A 22618-nucleotide genomic window follows, 5' to 3' on the forward strand; every position below is an offset into this window, starting at 1 on the left:
TTACAGCCTGAATATAAAATTGGTTATACTTAGATGTTTGTCACTGGCCTACATAGAGTACCTCGTAATGTCAACGTTAAATTATGTTTTTAGAAATGTTTACTAATGTCCTGAGTCAATAAGCCTGAATAAGTTCAGGAGTAATACGTTGCTTAACAAGTCACAAATAAGTTGCATGGACTCACTCTGTGTGCAATAATAGTCATTAAAAAATATTTTTAAACACTACCTCCTCTCTGTACCCCACACATACAGATAATTTTAAGGTCCCTCAGTCGAGCAGTACATTTTAAACACAGATTCAACCAAAAAGACCAGGGAGACTTTCTAATGCCTCGCAAAGAATGGCACCTTTACCCACCTATTGGTAGATGGGTAAAAATAAAACAAAGCAGATATTGAATATCCTTTTGAACATGGAGAACTTATTAATTACACTTTGGATGGTGTATCAATACACACAGTCACTATAAAGATACAGGTGTCATTCCTAACTCCGTTGCCGGAGAGGAAGGACACCGCTCAGGGATTTCAACATGAGGCCAATAGTGACTTTAAAACAGTTACAGAGTTGACAAAAAAAATTGCAATTAAATCAATTTCAATCCCACTTTGTACAACAACAAAATGTGGAAAAAGTCAAGGGGTGTGAATACTTTCTGAAGGCACTGTATCTGCAGGCTTTATGCCTAATTGAAGTGTTACCATAAGGGGTTCTCAAAAACCCACCGGGGATGTTGTAGATCTGGCGACGGCCATCATGCTGGATCCGACTGCTGCCACCGCCACCACTACCGCTCCCACCTCCTCCTCCGCAGCGCTGCTTCCCCGTCATCCCCAGTAGGCCGCTGGCCACGGAGAGCTGGGATGCCTGGGCGAAGTTGGAGAGGACTCCCCTCGCTGAGCTGGAGAGACCCCTCTGCATGGAGGCCTGAGGCTGGGGAGCCTGAGGGAGCAGAGTGGAGAGACGGTGGAGTAAATCAGTGACCTCTAGATACAGCAGTCCAGTCAAAAGTGTTTTGTTGTTGTTGTTGTTGTAACATTACAACTTAAAACATAATATGATACTGTGCCGGAGAATGGTCTACAAACGCTGACAACTAAATCAAATCAAATTTTATTGGTCACATACAAATGGTTAGCAGATGTTAATGCAAGTGTAGCGAAATTAAATTAAAGCAGGAAGCACCAGTGACTCGGTCTATAAAAAAGTGGTCAGATGAAGCAGATTCTAAACTACAGGACTGTTTTGCTATCACAGACTGGAACATGTTCCGGGATTCTACCGATGGCATTGAGGTGGAACACCACATCAGTCACTGGCTTCATCAATAAGTGCGTCGAGGACGTCGTCCCCACAGTGACTGTACGTACATACCGCAACCAGAAGCCATGGATTACAGGCAACATTCGCATTGAGCTAAAGGGCAGAGCTGCCGCTTTCAAGGTGCGGGACTCTAACCCGGAAGCTTACAAGAAATCCTGCTATGCCCTGCAACGAACCATCAAACAGGCAAAGCGTCAATACAGGGCTAAGATTGAATCATACTACACCGGCTCAGATGCTCGTATTATGTGGCAGGGCTTGCAAACTATTACAGACTACAAAAGGGAAGTACAGCCGCGAGCTGCCCAGTGACACAAGCCTATCAGACGAGCTAAATCACTTCTATGCTCGCTTCGAGGCAAGCAACACCGAGGCATGCATGAGAGCATCAGCTGTTCCGGATGACTGTGGGATCACGCTCTCCGTAGCCGACGTGAGTAAGACCTTTAAACAGGTCAACATACACAAGGCTGCGGGGCCAGATGGATTACCAGGACGTGTGCTCCGGGCATGACCTGACGAACTGGCAGGTGTCTTCACTGACATTTTCAACATGTCCCTGACTGAGTCTGTAAAACAAACATGTTTCAAGCAGACCACCATAGGCCCTGTGCCCAAGAACACAAATGCAACCTGCCTAAATGACTACAGACCCATAGCACTCACGTCCATATCCATGAAGTGCTTTAATGGCTCACATCAACACCATTATCCCAGAGACCATAGACCCACTCCAATTTGCATACCGCCCAAACAGATGCACAGATGATGCAATCTCTATTGCACTCCACACTGCCCTTTCCCACCTGGACAAAAGGAACACTTATGTGAGAATGCTATTCGTTGACTACAGCTCAGCGTTCAACACCATAGTACTCTCAAAGCTCATCACTAAGCTAAGGATCCTGGGATAAAACACCTCCCTCTGCAACTGGATCCTGGACTTCCTGACGGGCCAACCCCAGGTGGTGAGGGTAGGTAGCAACACATCTGCCACGCTAATCCTCAACACTGGAGCCCCCCAGGGGTGCGTGCTCAGTCCCCTCCTGTACTCCCTGTTCACCCAAGACTGCACGGCCAGGCACAACATCACTAAGTTTGCAGATGACAACAGTGGTAGGCCTGATCACCGACAACGACGAGACAGCCTATAGGGAGGTCAGAGACCTGGCCGGGTGGTGCCAGAATAACAACCTATCCCTCAACGTAACCAAGACTAAGGAGATAATTGTGGACTACACGAAAAGGAGGACCGAGTACGCCCCCATTCTCATCGATGGGTCTGTAGTGTAGCAGGTTGAGAGCTTCAAGTTCTTTCCAAGACAGTCGTGAAGAGGGCACGACAAAGCCTATTCCCCCTCAGGAAACTAAAAAGATTTGGCATGGGTCCTGAGATCCTCAAAAGGTTCTACAGCTGCAACATCGACAGCATCCTGACTGGTTGCATCACTGCCTGGTATGGCAATTGCTCGGCCTCCGACCGCAAGGCACTACAGAGGGTAGTGCGTACGGCCCAGTACATCACTGGGGCTAAGCTGCCTGCCATCCAGGACCTCTACACCAGGCGGTGTCAGAGGAAGGCCATAAAAATTGTCAAAGACCCCAGCCACCTCAGTCATAGACTGTTCTCTCTACTACCGCATGGCAAGCAGTACCGGAGTGCCAAGTCTAGGACAAAAAGGCTTCTCAACAGTTTTTACCCCCAAGCCATAAGACTCCTGAACAGGTAATCAAATGGCTACCTGGACTATTTGCATTGTGTACCCCCCCCCCCCCGGCCCCTCTTTTACGCTGCTGCTACTCTCTGTTGATCATATATGCACAGTCACTTTAACTATACATTCATGTACATATGTACATTGGCTAACCGTGCTATCTGCATTGTGTCCCGCCACCCACCACCGCTACTCTCTGTTCATCATATATGCATAGTCACTTTAACCATATCTACATGTACATTCTACCTCAATCAACCTGACTAACCGGTGTCTGTATGTAGCCTCGCAACTTTTATAGCCTCGCTACTGTTTTTCACTGTCTTTTTACTGTTGTTTTTATTTCTTTACTTACCTATTGTTCACCTAATACATTTTTTGCACTATTGGTTAGAGCCTGCAAGTAAGCATTTCACTGTAAGGTCTACACCTGTTGTATTCGGCGCACGTGACAAACTTTGATTTGAAATGCTTGTGCTTCTAGCTCCGACAGTGCAGTAATATCTAACAAGTAATCTAACAAATCAACAACAACTACCTAAAACACACACATCTAAAGCGATGGAACAAGAATATGTACATATAAATATATGGATGAGCGATGACCGAGCGGCATAGGCAAGATGCAATGGATGGTATAAAATACAGTATATACATATGAGATGAGTAATGTAAGATATGTAAACATTATTAAAAGTGACATTATTTAAAGTGACTAGTGATACATCTATTAAAATGGCCAATGACTAAAGTCTGTGTGTAGGCAGCAGCCTCTCTGTGTTAGTGATGGCTGTTTAACAGTCTGATGGCTTTGAGATTGAAAAACAGCTTCAGTCTCTCGGTCCCAGCTTTGATGCACCTGTACTGACCTCGCCTTCTGGATGGTAGCGCAGTGAACAGGCAGTGGCTCGGGTGGCTGTTGTCCTTGATGATCTTTTTGGCCTTCCTGTGACATCGGGTGCTGTAGGTGTCCTGGAGGGCACGTAGTTTACCCCCAGTGATGCATTGTGCAGACCGTACCACCCTCTAGAGAGCCTTGCGGTTGTGGGCTGTGCAGTTGCCATACCAGGCGGTGATACAGCCCGACAGGATGCTCTCAATTGTGCATGCCCCCACCTCCTCCCTATAGGTTGTCTCGTTGTTGTTGGTAATCAAGCCTACTACTGTTGTGTCGTCTGCAAACTTGATGATTGAGTTGGAGGCGTGCATGGCCACGCATTCATGGGTGAAAAGGGAGTACATGTGGTTGAGCACGCACCATTGTGGGGCCTCAGTGTTGAGGATCAACAAAGTGGGGATGTTGTTTCCTACCTTCACCACCTGGGGGTGGCCCGTCTGGAAGTCCAGGACCCAATTGCACAGGGCGGGGTTGAGACCCAGGTTTTCAAGCTTAATGATGAGCTTGGATGGTACTATGGTGTTGAATGCTGAGCTGTAGTCAATGAACAGCATTCTTACATAGGTATTCCTCTTGTCCAGATGGAATAGGGCAGTGTGCAGTGTGATGGCAATTGCATCGTCTGTGGACCTGTTGGGGCGGTATGCAAACTGAAGTGGGTCTAGGGTGGCGGGTAAGGTGGAGGTGATATGATCCTTGACTAGTTTCTCAAAGCACTTCATGATGACAAAAGTGAGTGCTACGGGATGATAGTCATTTTGTTCAGTTATCTTTGCCTTCTTGGGTACAGGAACAATGGTGGCCATCTTGAAGCATGTGGGGACAGCAGACTGGGATGGGGAGCAATTGAATATGTCCGTAAACACACCAACCAGCTGGTCTGCGCATGCTCTGAGGACGCGGCTAGGGATGCCGCTTGGGCCAGCAGCCTTGCGACGATTAAAACATTTAAATGTCTTACTCACGTCGGCCGTGGAGAAGAACGAGGGTCTGGCAGTCCTTGGTAGCGGGCAGTGTCGGTGGCACTGTATTATCCTCAAAGCGGGCAAAGATGTTTAGTTTGTCTGGAAGCAAGAAGTTGGTGTCCGTGAAGTGGCTGGTTTTCTTTTTGTAGTCCGTAATTGCCGGCAGACCCTGCCACATACATCTCGTGTCTGAGCCGTTGAATTGCAACTCTACTGTGTCCCTATACCAACATTTCGCTTGTTTGATTGCCTTGGAGAGAATAACTACACTATTTATACTCTGCCCTATTCCCAGTCATCTTTCCATAGTTAAATGAGGTGGTTCACGCTTTCAGTTTTGCGTGAATGCCGCCATCTATCCACGGTTTCTGGTTAGGGTAGGTTTTAATAGTCACAGTGGGTACAACCTCTCCAATGCACTTCCTTATAAACTCACTCACCAAATCAGTGTATACATGGCTGTTATTCTCAGGGGCTGCCCGGAACATTTCCCAGTCCGTGTGATCAAAACAATCTTGAAGTGTGGATTCCGATTGGTCTGACCAGCATTGAATGGTTCTTGTCACGGGTACATCTTGTTTGAGTTTCTACCTATAGGAAGGTAGGAGCAAAATGGAGTCGTGGTCGGATTTGCTGAAGGCAGATAATATGGTTGGCATTTAATTGTAAGGAATTCTAGGTCAGGTGAACAAAAGGACTTTAGTTCCTGTATGTTGTTATGATTACAACATGAGTCGTTAATCATGAAGCACACACCCCTGCCCTTCTTCCCAGAGAGATGTTTATTTCTGTCGGCGCGACACATGAAGAAACCTGGTGGCTGTACCGACTCCGCCAACATATCCCGAGAGAGCCATGTTTCCGTGAAAAAGAGAAATGTTACAATCTTTGATGGCTCTCTGGAAGGCAACCCTTGCCCTAATTTCGTCTACCTTGTTGTCTAGAGACTGGACATTGGCGAGTAATATACTCGGAAGCGGAGGGTGGTGTGCACGCCTTCGAAGTCTGACCAGGAGGCCACTCCGTAATACCTCTTCTGCAGCGACGTTGTTTTGGGTCGGCCGCTGGGATTAGATCCAATTTCCTGGGTGGTGGTGCGAACAAAGGAGCCGCTTCGGGAAAGTTGTATTCCTGGTCATTATGTTGGTAAGTTGACGTCACTCTTATATCCAATAGTTCTTCCCGGCTGTATGTAATAACACTTAAGATATAATAATACATAATAATACATAAAAAAACTAAATACAGCATAGTTTCCTAAGGACTCGAAGCGAGGCCACCATCTCTGTCGGCGCCATCTTGCTATAGATGGTTGACTGGGGGATAAGTGGATCTATGCAAACAGATTGGGGTGGACCAAGGACTCATTTTAAGAAAAACAGACTCCTTTTTGAGGTCTGACAACAGCTGACAAATTAAGGTTTTGCAGTTAACTGTCACTTTAAGGTATCTAAGTGTAGGCCCGTTACCTGACGCAGGGCATGATGTCGGATCATGGTCTCGGCCTTGCTGACGTTGGGAACAGTCGGAGCCGTGCTGGGTGAGAGGGCTGCCTGCTGCTGGAGCCTTTGCTCAATCTCCTGTTAAACACGGGGAGAGAAAGAGATAAGGATTGAGACAATGAACAACAGATGGGAAAAAATTGTGGGACAAGGACGAGGGGGAGAGAAACAGACAAGAAATTAAAGTATAAAAGCACAGCCGCACACACACACCTCTAAAAAAGCATTGATGCTTATTATATTTATTTATTTAACAAAGTTATGCAACACCCAATGCCCCTGTGTGAAAAAGTAATTGCCCCCTTACACTCAATAACTGGTTGTGCCACGTTTAGCTGCAATGACCGCAGCTCCAAATGCTTCCTGTAGTTTTTGATCAGTCTCTCGCATCACTGTGGAGGAATGTTGGCCCACTCTTGCATGCAGAACTGCTTTAACTCAGCAACATTTGTTCGTTTTCAAGCATTAACTGCTCGTTTCAAGTCTTGCCACAACATCTCAATTGGGATTAGGTCTGGAATTTGACTAGGCCATTCCGAAACCTTTTATTAATTTTTTTTACTATTTTTTTTTACCATTTTCCTGTAGACTTGATTGTGTGTTTTGGATCATTGTCTTGCTGCTAGAGCCAGCTGTGCTGTAGCTTCAGCTCACAGACAGGTGGCCTGACATTCTCCGGTAGAATTCTCTGATATATAGAATAATTTATGGTTCCTTCTATTAAGGCAATTTGTCCAGGTCCTGAGGAAGCAAAGCATCCCCAAACCATCACACTACCACCACTATACTTGACCGTTGGTATGAGGTTCTTACTGTGGAATGCAGTGTTTGCCAGACATAAATGGTGCCCATCTTGTCCAAAATGTTGACTCAAGTTTGCCAAAAAGCATCTGGAAGCACCTGGATGATCATCAAGAATCTTAGAAGAATGTTATATGGACAGCTGAGTCAAAAGTATAACTTTTTGGACGACATGGGTCCCATTATGCCTGGCGAAAACCAAACACTGCATTCCACAGTAAGAACCTTACACCAACGGTCAAGCAAGGTGGTTGCAGTGTGATGGTTTGGGGATGCTTTTCTTAATTGTTTTACCCCTTTTTCTCCCCAATTTCGTGGTATCCAATTGGTAGTTTGTCTTGTCTCATCACTCGGGAGAGGCGAAGGTCGAGAGCCGTGAGTCCTCCGAAACAACCCAGCCGAGCCACACTGCCTCTTGACACAATGCCCGCTCAACCCGGAAGCCAGCCGCACCAATGTGTCTGAGGCGACCGTGTCAGCATGCATTGCAACCAGCCCACCACAGGAGTCGCTAGAGCGCGATGGGACAAGATCATCCCTGCCGGCCAAACCCTCCCGTAACCCGGACGACGCTGTGCCAATTGTGCACCGCCCCATGGGCCGGCTGCGACAGAGCCTGGACTCGAACCAGGATCTCGATGCAGTGCCTTAGACCACTGCGCCAATCAGGAGGCCCGGGGATGCTTTTCTGCCTCAGGACCTGGACGACTTGCCTTAGAAGGAACCATGAATTCTGCTCTGTATCAGAGAATTCTACAGGAGAATGTCAGGACATCCGTCTGTGAGCTGAAACACAGCTGGGTCATACAGCTAGAAAATGATCCAAAACACACAATCAAGTTAACATGAAAATGGCTAAAAAGCAACAAATTTGATGATGTTTTGGAATGGCCTAGTCACAGTCCAGACCTAATCCCAATTGAGACTTGAAACGAGCAGTTAATGCTTGAAAACCCACAAATGTCACTGAGTTAAAGCAGTTCTGCATGCAAGTGTGGGCGAAAATTCCTCCACAGCGATGTGAGGGACTGATCAGCAACTACAGGAAGCATTTGGGGGCGGCAGGTAGCCTATTGGTTAGAGCACTGGACTAGTAACTGAAAGGTTGCAAGATCGAATCCCCGAGCTGACAAGGTAGAAATCTTAACCCACTGTTCCTAGGCCGTCATTGAAAATAAGAACTTTTTCTTAACTGACTTGCTTAGTTAAATAAATGTTAAAAAAAATAACATTTAAAAAAAAGGGCTGTAGTCATTGCAGCTAACGGTGGCACAACCAGTATTTGAATGTATTACTTTTTCACACAGGGAAATTGAGTGTGGCATAACTTTGCTAATTAAAAAAATAAAATAAGTATATATATTTTTTTGTTATTTGTAAACTCAGGCTCCCTTTATCTAATTCTAGGTTTTGGTTGAAGATCTGATAACATTCAGTATCAAAAATATGCAAAAATAGAGAAAATCAGAAAAAAGGGGCAAATACCTTATCACAGCACCTCTTTAATCCATGCCATTACATGTGAAAAATAAAATCTGGGCACCTATTCATAAATTGGAATGTGGATCTAGGATCAGTTGTCTTTTAGATCAGATTACGGTGCATTTGGAAAGTATTCAGACCCCTTCCCCTTTTCCACATTTTGTTACGTTACAGCCTTATTCTAAAATTGATTTAAAAAAATGTTCTTCATCAATCTACACACAATACCCCATAACGACAAAGCAAAAACAGGTTTTTAGAAACTTTTTCAAATGTATATAAAAAAAAAAATCCATAAATATCACATTAGTATTCAGACCCTTTACTCAGTACTTCGTTGAAGCACCTTTGGCAGCGATTACAGCCTCTTCTTTGCAGATCCTGTCCAGCTCTGTCAGGTTGATTAGGGAGAGGGTTCAAGTCCGAGCTCTGGCTGGGCCACTCAAGGACATTCAGAGACTTGTCCCGAAGGCATTCCTGCGTTGTCTTGGGTGTGTGCTGAGTAAAGGGTCTGAATACTTATGTAAATGTGATATCCGTTTTTTATATATACATTTGCTAAACTGTCTAATAACCTGTTTTTGCTTTGTCATTATGGGGCATTATGTGTAGATTGATGAGAAAAAAAAAAAGATTTAAAACAGATTCAATTTTAGAATAAGGCTGTAATGTAGCAAAATGTGAAAAAAGTCAAGGGGCCTGAATACTTTCCAAATGCACTGTAGATCAAGCCCTGTTAAAAGGGGTCGAGCTAACCTGCTCCTGCTGCAGGGCCTTGACGAATGCGTTCTTCAGTCTATTGGTGTGCTCCGCCTTCAGGGCCTTTTTCTGATTGGACGTCATGCACTGCTCGCAGAGGATACGCCCGCCCTTCTCCTGCTTCCAGTGGGGTGTGAAGTCGATCCTGCACTGGCCGCAGAAGAAGGGCTCCATGCGCGACAGCGTCCCCCGCAGCTTACCTGTTGAGAGGCAGGAGAGAGGCATTTATTAAAGGTTTTGATTCTTGAGGGGGTCAGTTTAAACTAACTGTCCTGTGTTTACAGATTTCTATGAAATATTAGCTATAATTAATTACAAAATAGTTTCCTTCCAAAGTTGTTTCATTATTTTCATAAATGTATGCTTTGGCCACAAATATGAGTATAGGATAAAGTTAACAATATTATTTGGGTATGAGTTAACAGAATATGAACTTTAACAAGTTAGATTTTCACTGGACAGTATGGTGAGGCGCAGAATCACTAATCTTGATCATATAATGAGTAGTTATTTGGGATGCAGTGTGATTTGTAGATTTGTAGTGGTGCCTGTCCAGTGGCTCACCCTGGCTGTCGATGACACTCTGCACCACCTCCTCCAGGCCTACCATGTAGATGAACTCGCTGTTGGCCGCCGACGGCAGGAAGTGAAGCAGTGGGGCCGGCGGCTTGGGTGGCGGGATCTCCAGCAGGGTCTTCTCCAGCTGTTTGCGCAAGGCCAGCTTGGCTGCCGCCTGGCTGCTAGCCTGGTCCGCCAGGGAACTCACACCGGAGCTGCTGCCGCCACCTGTGCCGCTCGATATGGTGGAAGGGCTGACAGCGCCCATCCCACTGCCGCCCATCCCCACACCGCCCACACCACCAGCCCCCGCTGCCTGCATGTGGGCCAGGTTCATGTAGATTGCAGAGGAACCCGAACGCTGGGACGCCGCCACCTGCTGGCTGGTGGCCTGTGGTGCATTCAACACACAAGGGAAAAAGGGCACAGTGGAAATACCGTGAGACAAGTTGAAGTGATTGCTATTATTCACACGGAATGGTCCTCTGGGTGGGTTTTATGAAATTTTAAACATGCTCAAGGGATGAAGTGGTAGAAGGAATATAGTGGGAACATCCTCCAGCCATGCTTGCAATGATCAAATGCTTTTAAATGCATGAGGGGGAGTGACCGAGTGCATACTCATGGGTGAAGGTTAGAGAATCGGAATACAACCAGTGTTTGCTGAAATGTGGAGAGCAGAGGGGTGGCACCATACCTGCTGGTAGCTGATGTTGCTCATACTGCCCGTGCTGGAGCGGCCCATGCCAGGCTTGGAGGGCATTCTCTGGCCATGTAGCTGGGATGGGTTGGGGGCAATGACCCTCTGTGACATCATCATCGGTGGCAGGGAGGCGTTGGCCCCCGACCTGATGACTGTGTGACCCTGTGGAGAAAGGAGAGGAAAGGTTAGAGGAAATAGAAAGAGAAGGGATGTCCAGCAGGGATGGAGGAGGAAGAGGGACAGGATAAGGTGAGAAAGTGATAGAGAAGAGTGGGTTAATAAAATGGGGAGAATTATGAGGAGAACAATAAAAATGTGGATGCATTTTCATTAATTCCGCAATTGAATTGATCAGGAATCCACATTTGCTACACGGCGTGTGCCATTGAAACAGAGCAAGTTAGTCATCCACAAATGTAATGCTTCTATGAATGGGTATATGTTGTACCGTTTGTGGTCACTAGAGGGCAATAGATACTTGGCCTTATTGTCACAGTTCAGACAGACAGTGAACAGCTTTGATAAAAAGCTGACCTGACCAACCCATGTGCAATTCAAGGGATCATGGCAATGTCTTCCTAACAATGTCTTCCTAACATAGATGTAAGATATCAACCTAACCAGGAACGATATACTTTCCAAAACACAAACATGGTCCAAAGAGTAGTGAAATAGATTTGCCTAAGCATGCACACACAAATTAACATTGAGTATTGATCCTACAGTGTTGATATATAATGCATAACAAGACGTTCCAACTGAAGGAGCAATAATGCTATTGGAGCTGTGGATAGCAGGTTTGGCTCAGACCAGAGGTGCAGGTATAGTTACGGTCAGGCTACTGCCAAAATCACTGCAATACACACAGACACACACACCTGTGCACTGCGAAAGTTCTGGGGCTCCGGGGTGTGCATGCCAGGGCGCACCGGCAGCTTTCCCATCCCCTGTGAACTGTGGATGGGGGATGGCTGCACTAAAGAGGGGGTATTCTGGACCACTGGTACCTGGATGGGTTGGAATAGAACAGTTAGAATAGACAACAATAAATGACAATAGAGAACATTACACACAGACGTTACAAATCAATTGGTGCAATGTATATCATGTACATATACATCGTATTATCACTTGCTTTGCACGTGGCAGGGTCAGGTCTGGCAGGCGAACACACACGCAAAACTCTCTCTCTCTCTTTCAAAACAGAGACACACACACAGCACACAATAACGTCACTGATCTCTGCTATGTTTACTCCTGCTCTGTGACATTGAGATGGTTAGTCTGTGTGTCAGCACAATCTCACTACTACTTCAAACATGGGACGTAGGTAACACTGCTACCTGCTGAGCCATTCCCATTTCACTAGTATCAGGCTGTTTCGGTGCCTGTATTTTGTGGGATATAGTAGCCATTATGATATTTGATGCTGATTTTAGTGATAATGTGTCCCTGATTGTGATTTTTGTTTACCGGTTGATTATCCATTGTAAAGTGAGGTAGCTGGCCAAAGGAATTGTAACACCAATATATTGTCACATACTAGGGTGCTGGGTCTCATTTTCTATAACAATATTTCAATCAACATTCTGAATTGAATATGGAATGGTATTAGCGTCAACTCTGGTACTAACCTTCTGCACGACATTCTCCTTCTGGATCTGGCTCTGCCGAAGCTTCTTGAGCAGCACCAGACGGGCCTCCTCCAGACGCAGCTCTTCCCTCAGAGCCTTGATCATCTGCTGCCGCTCCTCGCCAGTCTTCCCCTAGAAAACACACACACACACACACACACACACACACACACACACACACACACACACACACACACACACACACACACACACACACACACACACACACACACACACACACACACACACTTATGGATAGGACAGTAAAGGGCTGACAGGAAAGGTAGGAGTGCGAGTATGAAGGGCGGTGGGGCAGATTTGAACCATGCCGACTCTGGTATACATGTGTGCCGGGGTCAGAGTCAGTGGCATTAACCGCTAGACCACACAGGCCAAGTGGTGACAACGTACCTTGAAGATCTCCAGGTTGGCCTGGTGCAGCCTCTCCTCGGGGTGGGGCGTCCCCCTGGGACTGGATGCCTCGTTGTCCGACAGGATGATCACGTCCGGGGACGGAGTGTGTCGCTCACGGTCCACATCGCTGGAGGTGGGAGAGAGGGGGACCAGCGACAAATGACATCCAACAGAGGATGAATGGTGTACTCTGTTTTGCACTGCATAGAGCTACACTGCATTACCTCCTATACATGGAGTTACACTGAGTAACACAATACTAAACAGGTTACAACAATATGCATTGTACAATGAATGAATGACATTTTATTTTCGTGTCAAATCATCAGTTGGCAACCCATCCCTTATGGGATTAATTGACACAAACCAACATTACAATAATTCACTGTCATAATTCTTCTTCCGGTGTTCTCTGCAGTGTGCATGGCATAAATACATGTATAAGGTGTTTTTGTTTTTAAAATCTGCATAACACACCAACTAAATACACTTCCAAAGTCCACATCTTCGGCACAACTCATTTCCACCCATCACCTGTTCTTCGTCCATTTTAAATCATGATTAATTATATGATTCTTACCCTCTTCTGGCGCTAAAGTCCACTGGTTCGTCCACCATGTTCTCCTTGCCGTTCTTACTCGGCCCTCCGTGGCCCCCTAGCCTCCCGTTCATCTTCTCCTCATAGGCCGCCGCCGCACCCGCCAGCATACTCTGGTGGTGGTGGCTCCCCCCCAGTCCCCCTTTGCCGCCGTCCAGGGACCCGGCTGCCACCGCTGCCCCTTCCAACGCAGCCAGGTCCTTGCGCTTGAGCAGGGCCAGCATCTTGAGGCGCTCCATAGCCTCGTGGCCCTCCATCTTAAGGCGCTTGGCCAGGGCCTCTTCACGCTCCTCGGACGTCTCCAGGCCCCGCTTGAGCAGGTTCAGCCGCAGCGCCTCCTCAGACATCCGCTCCATCCTGGAAACAAAGGAAGGGAGGGAGGAACGTGAGGTTCAATTCAATTCAATGCAATTCAACCAAATATTTGAAAGCATTTCACACATCACAGATACTTATGAACCATGGTTGAGAAGGGGCCTATGTGAAGATAACACCTCAAAACGAACAGTCTCGCCCTGGAGCTGTGTATTTTATAGTGAAAATAGGGTCTTTGTTGCTCTTTATGTGTGTGTCCATGTAAAAATGAGTGTGTGGGATTACTATATTCCTGACTGCCCACTGACTAACTACGCAATCAGGTGACTCCCTGACAGCATCCAATGAACTAAATACAAAAGCATTACAATTAGATGCCAGTCATATTCACCACTTGATGGCACTAATATTGAAGTCAACATAGATATTTAAAAAAAAGGGATGTTTGAGTCTTTCAAAAGAGGGAAATTGTAAAATATTTGAAAGCCTACAGAATTCTCATCCTCAATGGTGAATCTGTGAGAGTGAACTCTTCCACCTTCAGTGAATGGGGGTGTCCTTATTTTGCTATAGCACCAGATGACATCAGGTGCATTGACCCGTGACTAACTGACAATTATGTTAACAAGTGGATGACGGTTATTCATGTCATGTCGTTATATTAAAACAAGTTCCTATCCAGCAAATGAATGAATGAGAAGGAACACACAAATAAAATGAATGCGTGTTAAACATTGACTTGACATTTTCAAGTAACCTACATTGTGGTGCTCAAGACATCTCTTTAGGGCAGAGATCATCAACTAGATTCAGCCGTGGGCCGATTTTTCTTTAGTGGATGGTCAGGGTGCCGAAACATAATTGCAAATGATTCGTAGACTGCAAATTGACCGCAAGAAGCCCAAACAGATAATATTTGACTAAAACAATCATTTCACGCCTTGCTTGCATTTGTACATTATTACAAATCTCTCTCTATTATGCATGGGAATACTTTGGAACAGATTTGCAAAATGAAATATGACTTGGAGCTGATTTGCTAGTGTTTTTAATAGTCTTAAGTCCAACAATTAAAATAAAAAATACATTTCATTTGTATTTATTTTTGCTCTGAAAACTTAAAATCAAATAAAATCACATGCGAGCCAAATTGTGCGTGGTTACTATGTGGATCACATCAGTGAGGAAGACTTCGGTTGGGTGGCAACCAATGACCTCTAACAAACACGGCTTTGTCATGTGACTGGTTGCTATAAGTAGACTGACTGAACATTTGGTCCAATCAAAAGCCTGTGTCAGGAATGCAAGCTGGAAGTCTAAAAAAGCCTCACACATTGGCACAGTAATTGCATGTTTACTGAATAAGGCAACAATATCAGATTGTACGTTTTACACATACATCTTCATAATGCACATGAAATGAGCCCTCGGTACAGTTACAGTAGAGCCGTAAGATTTAGATTCTAAAGAAAAGGTCCTATAATACACACATAGGAAGAAACATTTCTCCGAGGCAAGTATCAATCCAGATCATACTAGATAGTGTATGATCAATGTGTGTGGAGAACATATGCGCATGAGGTCATGCGCATGAGGTCATACGTGTTTAAGTGCCCGTGAGTTAAATTGTGTGCATACATACAGTCTGCTCCGGTTTGACCATGTGTCACGTACAAACGATCTAAATGATCATGTGTGTGCGTGCCAGTCACACTAAGTTAAGCACGCTTGGGTGGGCTATGGAAGGCCCGAGGACACACACCCACACAGTGTGTGTCGGCTTTTGTCTGCTGGCAACTCCCTATCTGCCCAATACATTTGTATTCCAGTCAGCATAGATAGCAAGCCTGAGATTAAGTGCATTACTATCAGGCGTTGCACTGCATAGTGCTCTGACGTCTGCATCGGTTCCTTGAGATCTTGCTCTGCATAGAGAGGACTTTCTGAGGTAAAAAGACCAACAATAAGCAGACAGTTCGGAACTGAACTTACAAAATGCTTTCCACTGTCTATACGTAGACAAAACACAAGATAGCTGTCAAAATATATTACAGAAAACATCCCAACCAGACATACAAATATAAAATAAAACAGCACATCAAAGGATAGTATAAAGATGTTGGGAAAAACATGCTGAGTACATTAAAATCTGTGGATGTTCGGCTCTGTTATAATCTTCAGATATTTCCAGGATTTTCTACAAAGATACGTTTCCCGTGGCAGCATATATGTATGGATTTCCATTGCAGATACAGCCAATATCTAATGAAAACCCATCCAAATTAAGAAACTGTTTCAATTCATATTCAGACAATGTGCGGGGAGAGCCAAGTTCATTCTCAGTTAACAGATGACAGATGAGGCCTTCAGTGATGCATACATGAGCGCACTGCACCAACAGTCAAACAGTGCTGTAGTAGTACCACCATGGAGGATGACTTGTCTGTAGTCACACATACCACCTCGATGCAGGTGTTCTGTGACACGATGTTTCCCCATCAGAGCATGCGTCCATGTGTTGTAACTGTGTTACCCTTTCTGTTCTGGTTTGAAGATGAAAGATTACAAATGTTCATAGGGGAAGCGCCAGGGCATCAGTGACACAGTAGCATTATTATGCTACAGAGTTATTACTTTTAAGGGGGCAGATCAGCTTTAATACTGCAGATAGATTCCGCATAATTTACAATCCCCCCCATATATTTTTTTATATACACTGAACAAAAATATGAACGCAACATGCAACAGTTAACGATTTACTGAGGAAAATCAGTCAATATATATAATTTCATTGGGCCCTAATCTGGATTTCACATGACTGGGAATACAGATGGTTACAGATACCTTAAAAAATAAAGAAAAGGTAGTATCTGGTGTGACCACCTTGCCTTATGCAGCGCGACAGAACTCCTTCTCATCGAGTTGATCAGGCTGTTGATTGTGGCCTGTGGAATGTTGTTACACTCCTCTTCAATGGCTGTGCGAAGTTGTTGGATAACGACGGGAACACGCTGTTGTAAACGTTGAACCAGAGCATCCCAAACATGCTCAATTAGTGAAATGTCTGGGGGGGGGGGGGGGGGTATGCAGGCCATGGAAGAACTGGGACATTTTCAGCTTCCTGGAATTGTATACAGATCCTTGCGACATGGGGCCGTTCATTATAATGCTGTGACATTGTGTTGTGTGACAAAACTACATATTTTAGAGTGTCCTTTTATTGTCCCCAGCACAAGGTGCACCTGTGTAATGATCATGCTGTTTAATCTGCTTCATGATATGCCAGACCTGTTAGGTAGATGGATTATTTTGGCAAAGGAGAAATGTTCACTAATAACAGGGATGTAAACAAATTTGTGAACACTTTTTTTTGGCTTATGGAACATTTCTGGGATCTTTTATTTCAGCTCATGAAACCAACACTTTACATGTAGCGTTTATATTTTTGTTCAATGTATTTTCTTTCATTATTATATTCCCCTAACCCTATCACCCCTCCTCTAATTGGAGTAAACTAATGGACAACAATACTTTGACTTACTTCCAAAGTATACATGTGACCTTACTTATCCTTCTTTTCCTTTAGTCCTACCCTTCAGCTACCCTTAACACCTCCCATTTATCTCTGAAAACCATCCAGTTTTGATTTCTACTTGCCATATATTTTTCAACTATGCTGTAATGTTTCACAAGTTCTGAACCTTTCGATTGTCATAGTTGCTATAGATTCTAAATTAAATTTTTAAATTTTTACTAAAGAGTATTATTAGATTATTGATCGATTGACTATGGATTTTCGAATCACCCAGCAGTGCTATTTGCAGAGTTAGTTTTAGGTAAATGTTGCTATTGTCAGCCATTCCTGAACCTGTGACCAAAAACAAGCTACATATTGGCAGTACCAAAGCAAGTGATCAAATGATTTTGTGTCTTTGAAGCAAAATCTGCAGAGCTGGGATGATTGTATCCTCCATATGCAAAACATTCTATTGGTTGCAAGAATTTTGTAAAATAATTTAAATTGAAACACTAAGTTTTGAATCGGGCGTTGTTTTGTGCATAAGTTCATAAACCAAGCACCATGGAATCGGCACATTGAAAATCAATGAAATATTTGGCAACCTGTATGGCGCAGATGTGAATTCTTTGGTCCTTATTAAATGGAACTGGTATACTTTTGTATTTATCACCCAAAACATTTTATACTAATTTTGGTCTTTAATATAGGGCTGACAGACAAGTTCCTTTGCTTCTCCCCCTTTGACTTGCCTCCTCCATTTTTGCAGTAATGCTGCAATCAATTGGTTGTAATTTTTGGACAGAACAGGCATTTCCATATATTTTTCTTAGCTCGATGTGTGACATAACTACACCAGTCCTATTTATGATATCATTAAGGAAAAGTAGACATTTTTTAGATCAATTGGAATATTTGAGTTAACCATAATATTTGTTCTGTCTTTTCTGGTGGATGAAACTGAAATTGCAACCAGCTTTCTATGGCTTGTTTTAAAAATAACACATTTTGTACATTATTTCATTTTCAAATAACTGAAAGTGGAGGATGTTGTAATCTGGATAAAGGGAAAAACATTTATTTAAACTTTTTTTTTTTTTTAAACGGGTGAGCCATTCTTACTAATCTGCTAGAGAACAAGTTTGGATTTAAGTATAACTTTTGTATGACTGAAGCCTTTTGAACCTCTCTCTATGCTTTAATATTTAAATCATTAAAGCCCTCTCTGAATTCATATTCATTATATAAAATAGGCCCATTGAATTTGGTCTGGCTTGCTCATATAATTAAAATAAACAGGTTGTTCGGTGTAGGCAAGGCCACATATAGTGCATTCGGAAAGTATTCGGACCCCATCCCCTTATCCACATTTTGTTACGTTAAAGCCTTATTCTAAAATGGGTTAAATAAAAGTTTCCTTAATCTACACACAATACCCCATAATGACAAAGCAAAAACAGGTTTTTATATTTTTTTGCAAATGTATTACATATTAAACAGAAATACCTTATCTGCATAAGTATTCAGACCCTTTGCTACGAGACTCAATTGAGCTCAGGTGCATCCTGTTTCCATTAATCATCCTTGAGATGTTACAACAACTTGATTGGAGTCGGCCTGTGGTAAATTCAATTGATTGGACATGCTTTTGAAAAGCACACACACCTGTCTATATAAGTTCTCACAGTTGACAGTGCATGTCAGAGCAAAAACCAAGCCATGAGGTCAAAGGAATTGTTCATAGAGCTCCGAGACAGGATTGTGTCGATGGCACAAATCTGGGGAAGGGTATCAAAAAATGTATGTAGCATTGAAGGTCCCCAAGAACACAGTGGCCTTCCTGATTCTTAAATGGAAGCAGTTAGGAACCATCAAGACTCTTCCTAGAGCTGGCCGCCCAGCCAAACTGAGCAATCGGGGAAAAGGGCCTTGGTCAGGGAGGTGACCAAGAACCCGATGATAACTCTGACAGAGCTCCAGAGTTCCTCTGTGGAGATGGAAGAACATTCCAGAAGGACAACTATCTCTGCAGCACTCCACCAATCAGGCCTTTATGGTAGTGGCCAGACAGAAGCCACTCCTCGGTAAGACACGACAGCCCGCTTGGAGTTTGCCAAAGGGCACATAAAGACTCTCAGACCATGAGAAACAAGATTCTCTGGTCTGATGAAACCACAATTGATCTCTTTGGCCTGAATGCCAAGCATCACATCTAGAGGAAACCTGGCACCATCCCTACGGTGAAGCATGGTGGTGGCAGCATCAAGCTGTGGGGATGTTTTTCAGCGGCAGGGACTGGGAGACTAGTCAGGATCATGGGAAAGACGAACAGAGCAAAGTACAGAGAGAACCTTGATGAAAACCTGCTCCAGGGCGCTCAGGACCTCAGACTGGGGTGAAGTTTCACCTTCCAACAGGACAACGACCCTTAGCACACAGCCAAGACAACGCAGGAGTGACTTTAGGATAAGTCTCTGAATGTCCTTCAGTGGCCCAGCCAGAGCCCGGACTTGAACACGATCAAACATTCTGGATAGACCTGAAAAAAAAGCTGTGCAGCGACACTCCCCATCCAAGAAGAATGGGGGAAACTCCCTGAATACAGGTGTGCCAAGCATGTAGCGTCATAACCAAAAAGACTTGAGGCTGTAATCGCTGCCAAAGATGCTTCAACAAAGTACTGAGTCAAGGGTTTGAAGATGTATGTAATTGTAGACGTCTTTTTTTTTATACATTTGCAAAAATTTCAACAACAAAATTTTTAAAAAATATAAAAAATGATTGAATCCGTTTTACAATAAGGTTGTAATGTAACAAAATGTGGAAAAAGTCAAGGGGTCTGAATATTTTCCAAATGCACTGTAAATAAATAGGTAACCTAGGATATGACTAAATAATTAATCAGGGAGATTTTTCCACAAAAAGACAGGTATTTACCATTCCGTGGTAGCAAGATCTTATCCATTTTTGATAACCTTCTATAAAAATGTATTGTAGTGAGATCATTTATATGAATACCGAGTATGTCCACTGTCAGACTATTTTATTGGTAACTACACAGGAATCTAAAAGTTGTAATTTTTGTGATCTAATACGCAATAATGTACATCATAGTTCAGTTGTAATCCAGAGAGGTTAGAGAAATTATCTAGATCCTCTAGGAGGCTGTGCAGTGATCCAGATTGCAGATTTAAAAGAAAACATAAGTCGTCACTCTCCAAAGCAGTTTTGTCTAGCAGCATAGGACAATTGATTGTTTTTAAGCCTTTGATTTCTATACCCTTGATAATATTGTTGGATCTGATTTGAATAGCTAACATTTTAATGGCCATAATAAATAGATACGCCAACAGTGGACAACCTTGTATAGTACGTTTTTTCTGCTGACGTTCTGACCTTATTCGCCTTGGTGACAGGCACAGAGGATGCTAGACTGTAACCGCTATGTGTGTTCAGCCATGTTGACGGATGTGGTCTGATTCGCACTTGACCTCACAGAGATGGAGGCGTTTGATGAGGTCCGGTAAGAAGAACACAGTCTCCAGACACACCGTCTGAAGAAGACTGGTGACTGTGTTCCACTGAATCCTTGGTCCTCACAACACATACCAATGGTCTACTTTCTTGTGAAGTATTCCGTTTATAGCCTACCACTTTAGCACTAAGGTTTCAGTCCTGGTGCAAATGAGTCTCACAAAACTTGAAACCAAATAAAGAGCCAGTAGTACCCACCACGAGTAAAGTAATGTCCAAAAGTTAAGGGTCTCAAAGACAAAATGGATCCCAATTTGCTGTGATTTCAACTGCCAAAATAGAATAACTTATGCCTCATCTATGCATGGGGCTGTCGCAAATGATTCAACATCAGGTTAACCTACAAACGTGGAGTCAGACTTTGAACAGTGTTACAAAAGGATCTATATTCTTGGGTAGACTCACAGGTAGCCAGACTGAGCTCTTGAAAACCCAACTCTCAGACCATGCTCGCGGGTCATTGCCAAGTAAAGGGCAATGTGGAGGTCAAGCTCTTCAAGGGCAAGTAGGTTTCACTGCCTTCTCAAAACAGTCACATTCTGTTTTAAGCTATCAGAGAATCAAATGCTCTGACAAAGGTTCAAAAGCTTTGCACATTAAATTACTGAAATGTGCATTGTTTCGAAGACTCTTTTTCTAGTCCAAAATGTTCTCAACTTCAGCACTGAATCTCGTTCGAAGATTTATTTGGCCGCCAAAAGGGTCACAGAACGCAAACACCTGCCTTGAACTGACCTTTGTAAGACTGAGCCATCAGCATTAGTAGTTCACCTGCACCATTGTACAGGAACCATCATCTAATTAATCCCAAAGGCCCTACATCTAACTTTACAAAAATGTCATGTAGCGAGCGCCTCATCAATTGGAATTCAAATAAGAGATTTAATTGGCCCCTTTTATCGCTTAATCACTTCCCTATTAGTAGATTATTCCTTGTGATGTCTTTCTATCATTCCCCCTCATCTATAGCATTATCTTATTCTTCTGGTTGGCACCATTAAATCCATTCAGCCTGTCATTCTGTTACATCTCAATATTATCATCTCCACATCTGAAGCGTTCTCTTTTTTAAAAAAAAGTGAGGAATCTTTTACGATAACGTAATATCCCCTCCTCAATAATAAGGACTCAGGGAGTGTCGGGGAAATGCGAGTGCACATTCGCCTCGTTTCATTCTGGATGCCTCAAAAGGCATGATGTGAATCACAGTCTCCATTTCATGTATAAACACCCTTGCAACCTCCATGCCAAGCCACCCACCTCTAATGAGAGACAGAAAATAAAAATAAAAAAAAAGAGCACAAGCACGCGCATGGCCAACAATGGCACTGGCCGAGCCAATCAGTGCGGCTTCTGTGGTGCGCGTCAGTCTTGCCCCCACTGTTCCCCCGTCTGCCTTTACATAATATAATGGCTGTTTCAGTCAGCTGCTACACAAACCAGACTCTTTCTCCCCAACCACTCTCCCCCTTATCCCTCCGCCTAAACGCCCACCCCTCCCTCCTTTCACAGAAACCTGCACACGCGCATTCCGTGACAGACTCACGGCTTTGGGCACTTTGCCAGCCAACGCAGCAGCAGCTAAGGGAATCGAAAAATAGAGAGACTGTGCGAGAGGGAGGACAGATAATTTCAGACAAGAACATCATCCCCCTTTACCCCAAATCACCATTTTTCATTAACCCCCCCCCCCCCCCCCCCTCTAGGCAGAGTTCATCACCTCACATTGCCATTGACACATACAGTGTGTGTGTGTGTGTGGTGTGTGTGTGTGCATACATACATACATACATACATACATACATACATACATACATACTACCGCTCAAAAGTATGGGGTCACTTAGAAATGTCCTTGTTTTTGAAAGAAAAGCTTTTTTTTTTTGTCCATTTTAA

General features: G+C 44.0%; 1 protein-coding gene across 2 annotated transcripts in view; it reads right to left on the reverse strand.

Moving 5' to 3' along the window:
* The window catches only part of LOC106588560 (transcriptional repressor p66-beta), a 49994-nt gene that overhangs the window by 8172 nt on the left and 19204 nt on the right, over window positions 1–22618 (reverse strand). The window contains exons 2-10 of one of the 2 annotated variants that reach the window (XM_014177692.2): window positions 13339–13713; window positions 12756–12885; window positions 12345–12476; window positions 11589–11717; window positions 10705–10872; window positions 10014–10398; window positions 9447–9649; window positions 6375–6485; window positions 706–946 (exon numbers count right to left, since the gene is read on the reverse strand). In XM_014177692.2, coding sequence (XP_014033167.1) covers window positions 706–946; window positions 6375–6485; window positions 9447–9649; window positions 10014–10398; window positions 10705–10872; window positions 11589–11717; window positions 12345–12476; window positions 12756–12885; window positions 13339–13712 — 1873 coding nt within the window. In that variant the 5' untranslated portion in view covers window position 13713. The remainder of the gene's footprint in view (window positions 1–705; window positions 947–6374; window positions 6486–9446; window positions 9650–10013; window positions 10399–10704; window positions 10873–11588; window positions 11718–12344; window positions 12477–12755; window positions 12886–13338; window positions 13714–22618) is intronic. The other variant, XM_014177693.2, reaches the window with a different exon arrangement.

This window comes from Salmo salar, chromosome ssa27 (genome assembly GCF_905237065.1).
Source record: "Salmo salar chromosome ssa27, Ssal_v3.1, whole genome shotgun sequence".
Lineage (NCBI taxonomy): Eukaryota > Metazoa > Chordata > Actinopteri > Salmoniformes > Salmonidae > Salmo > Salmo salar.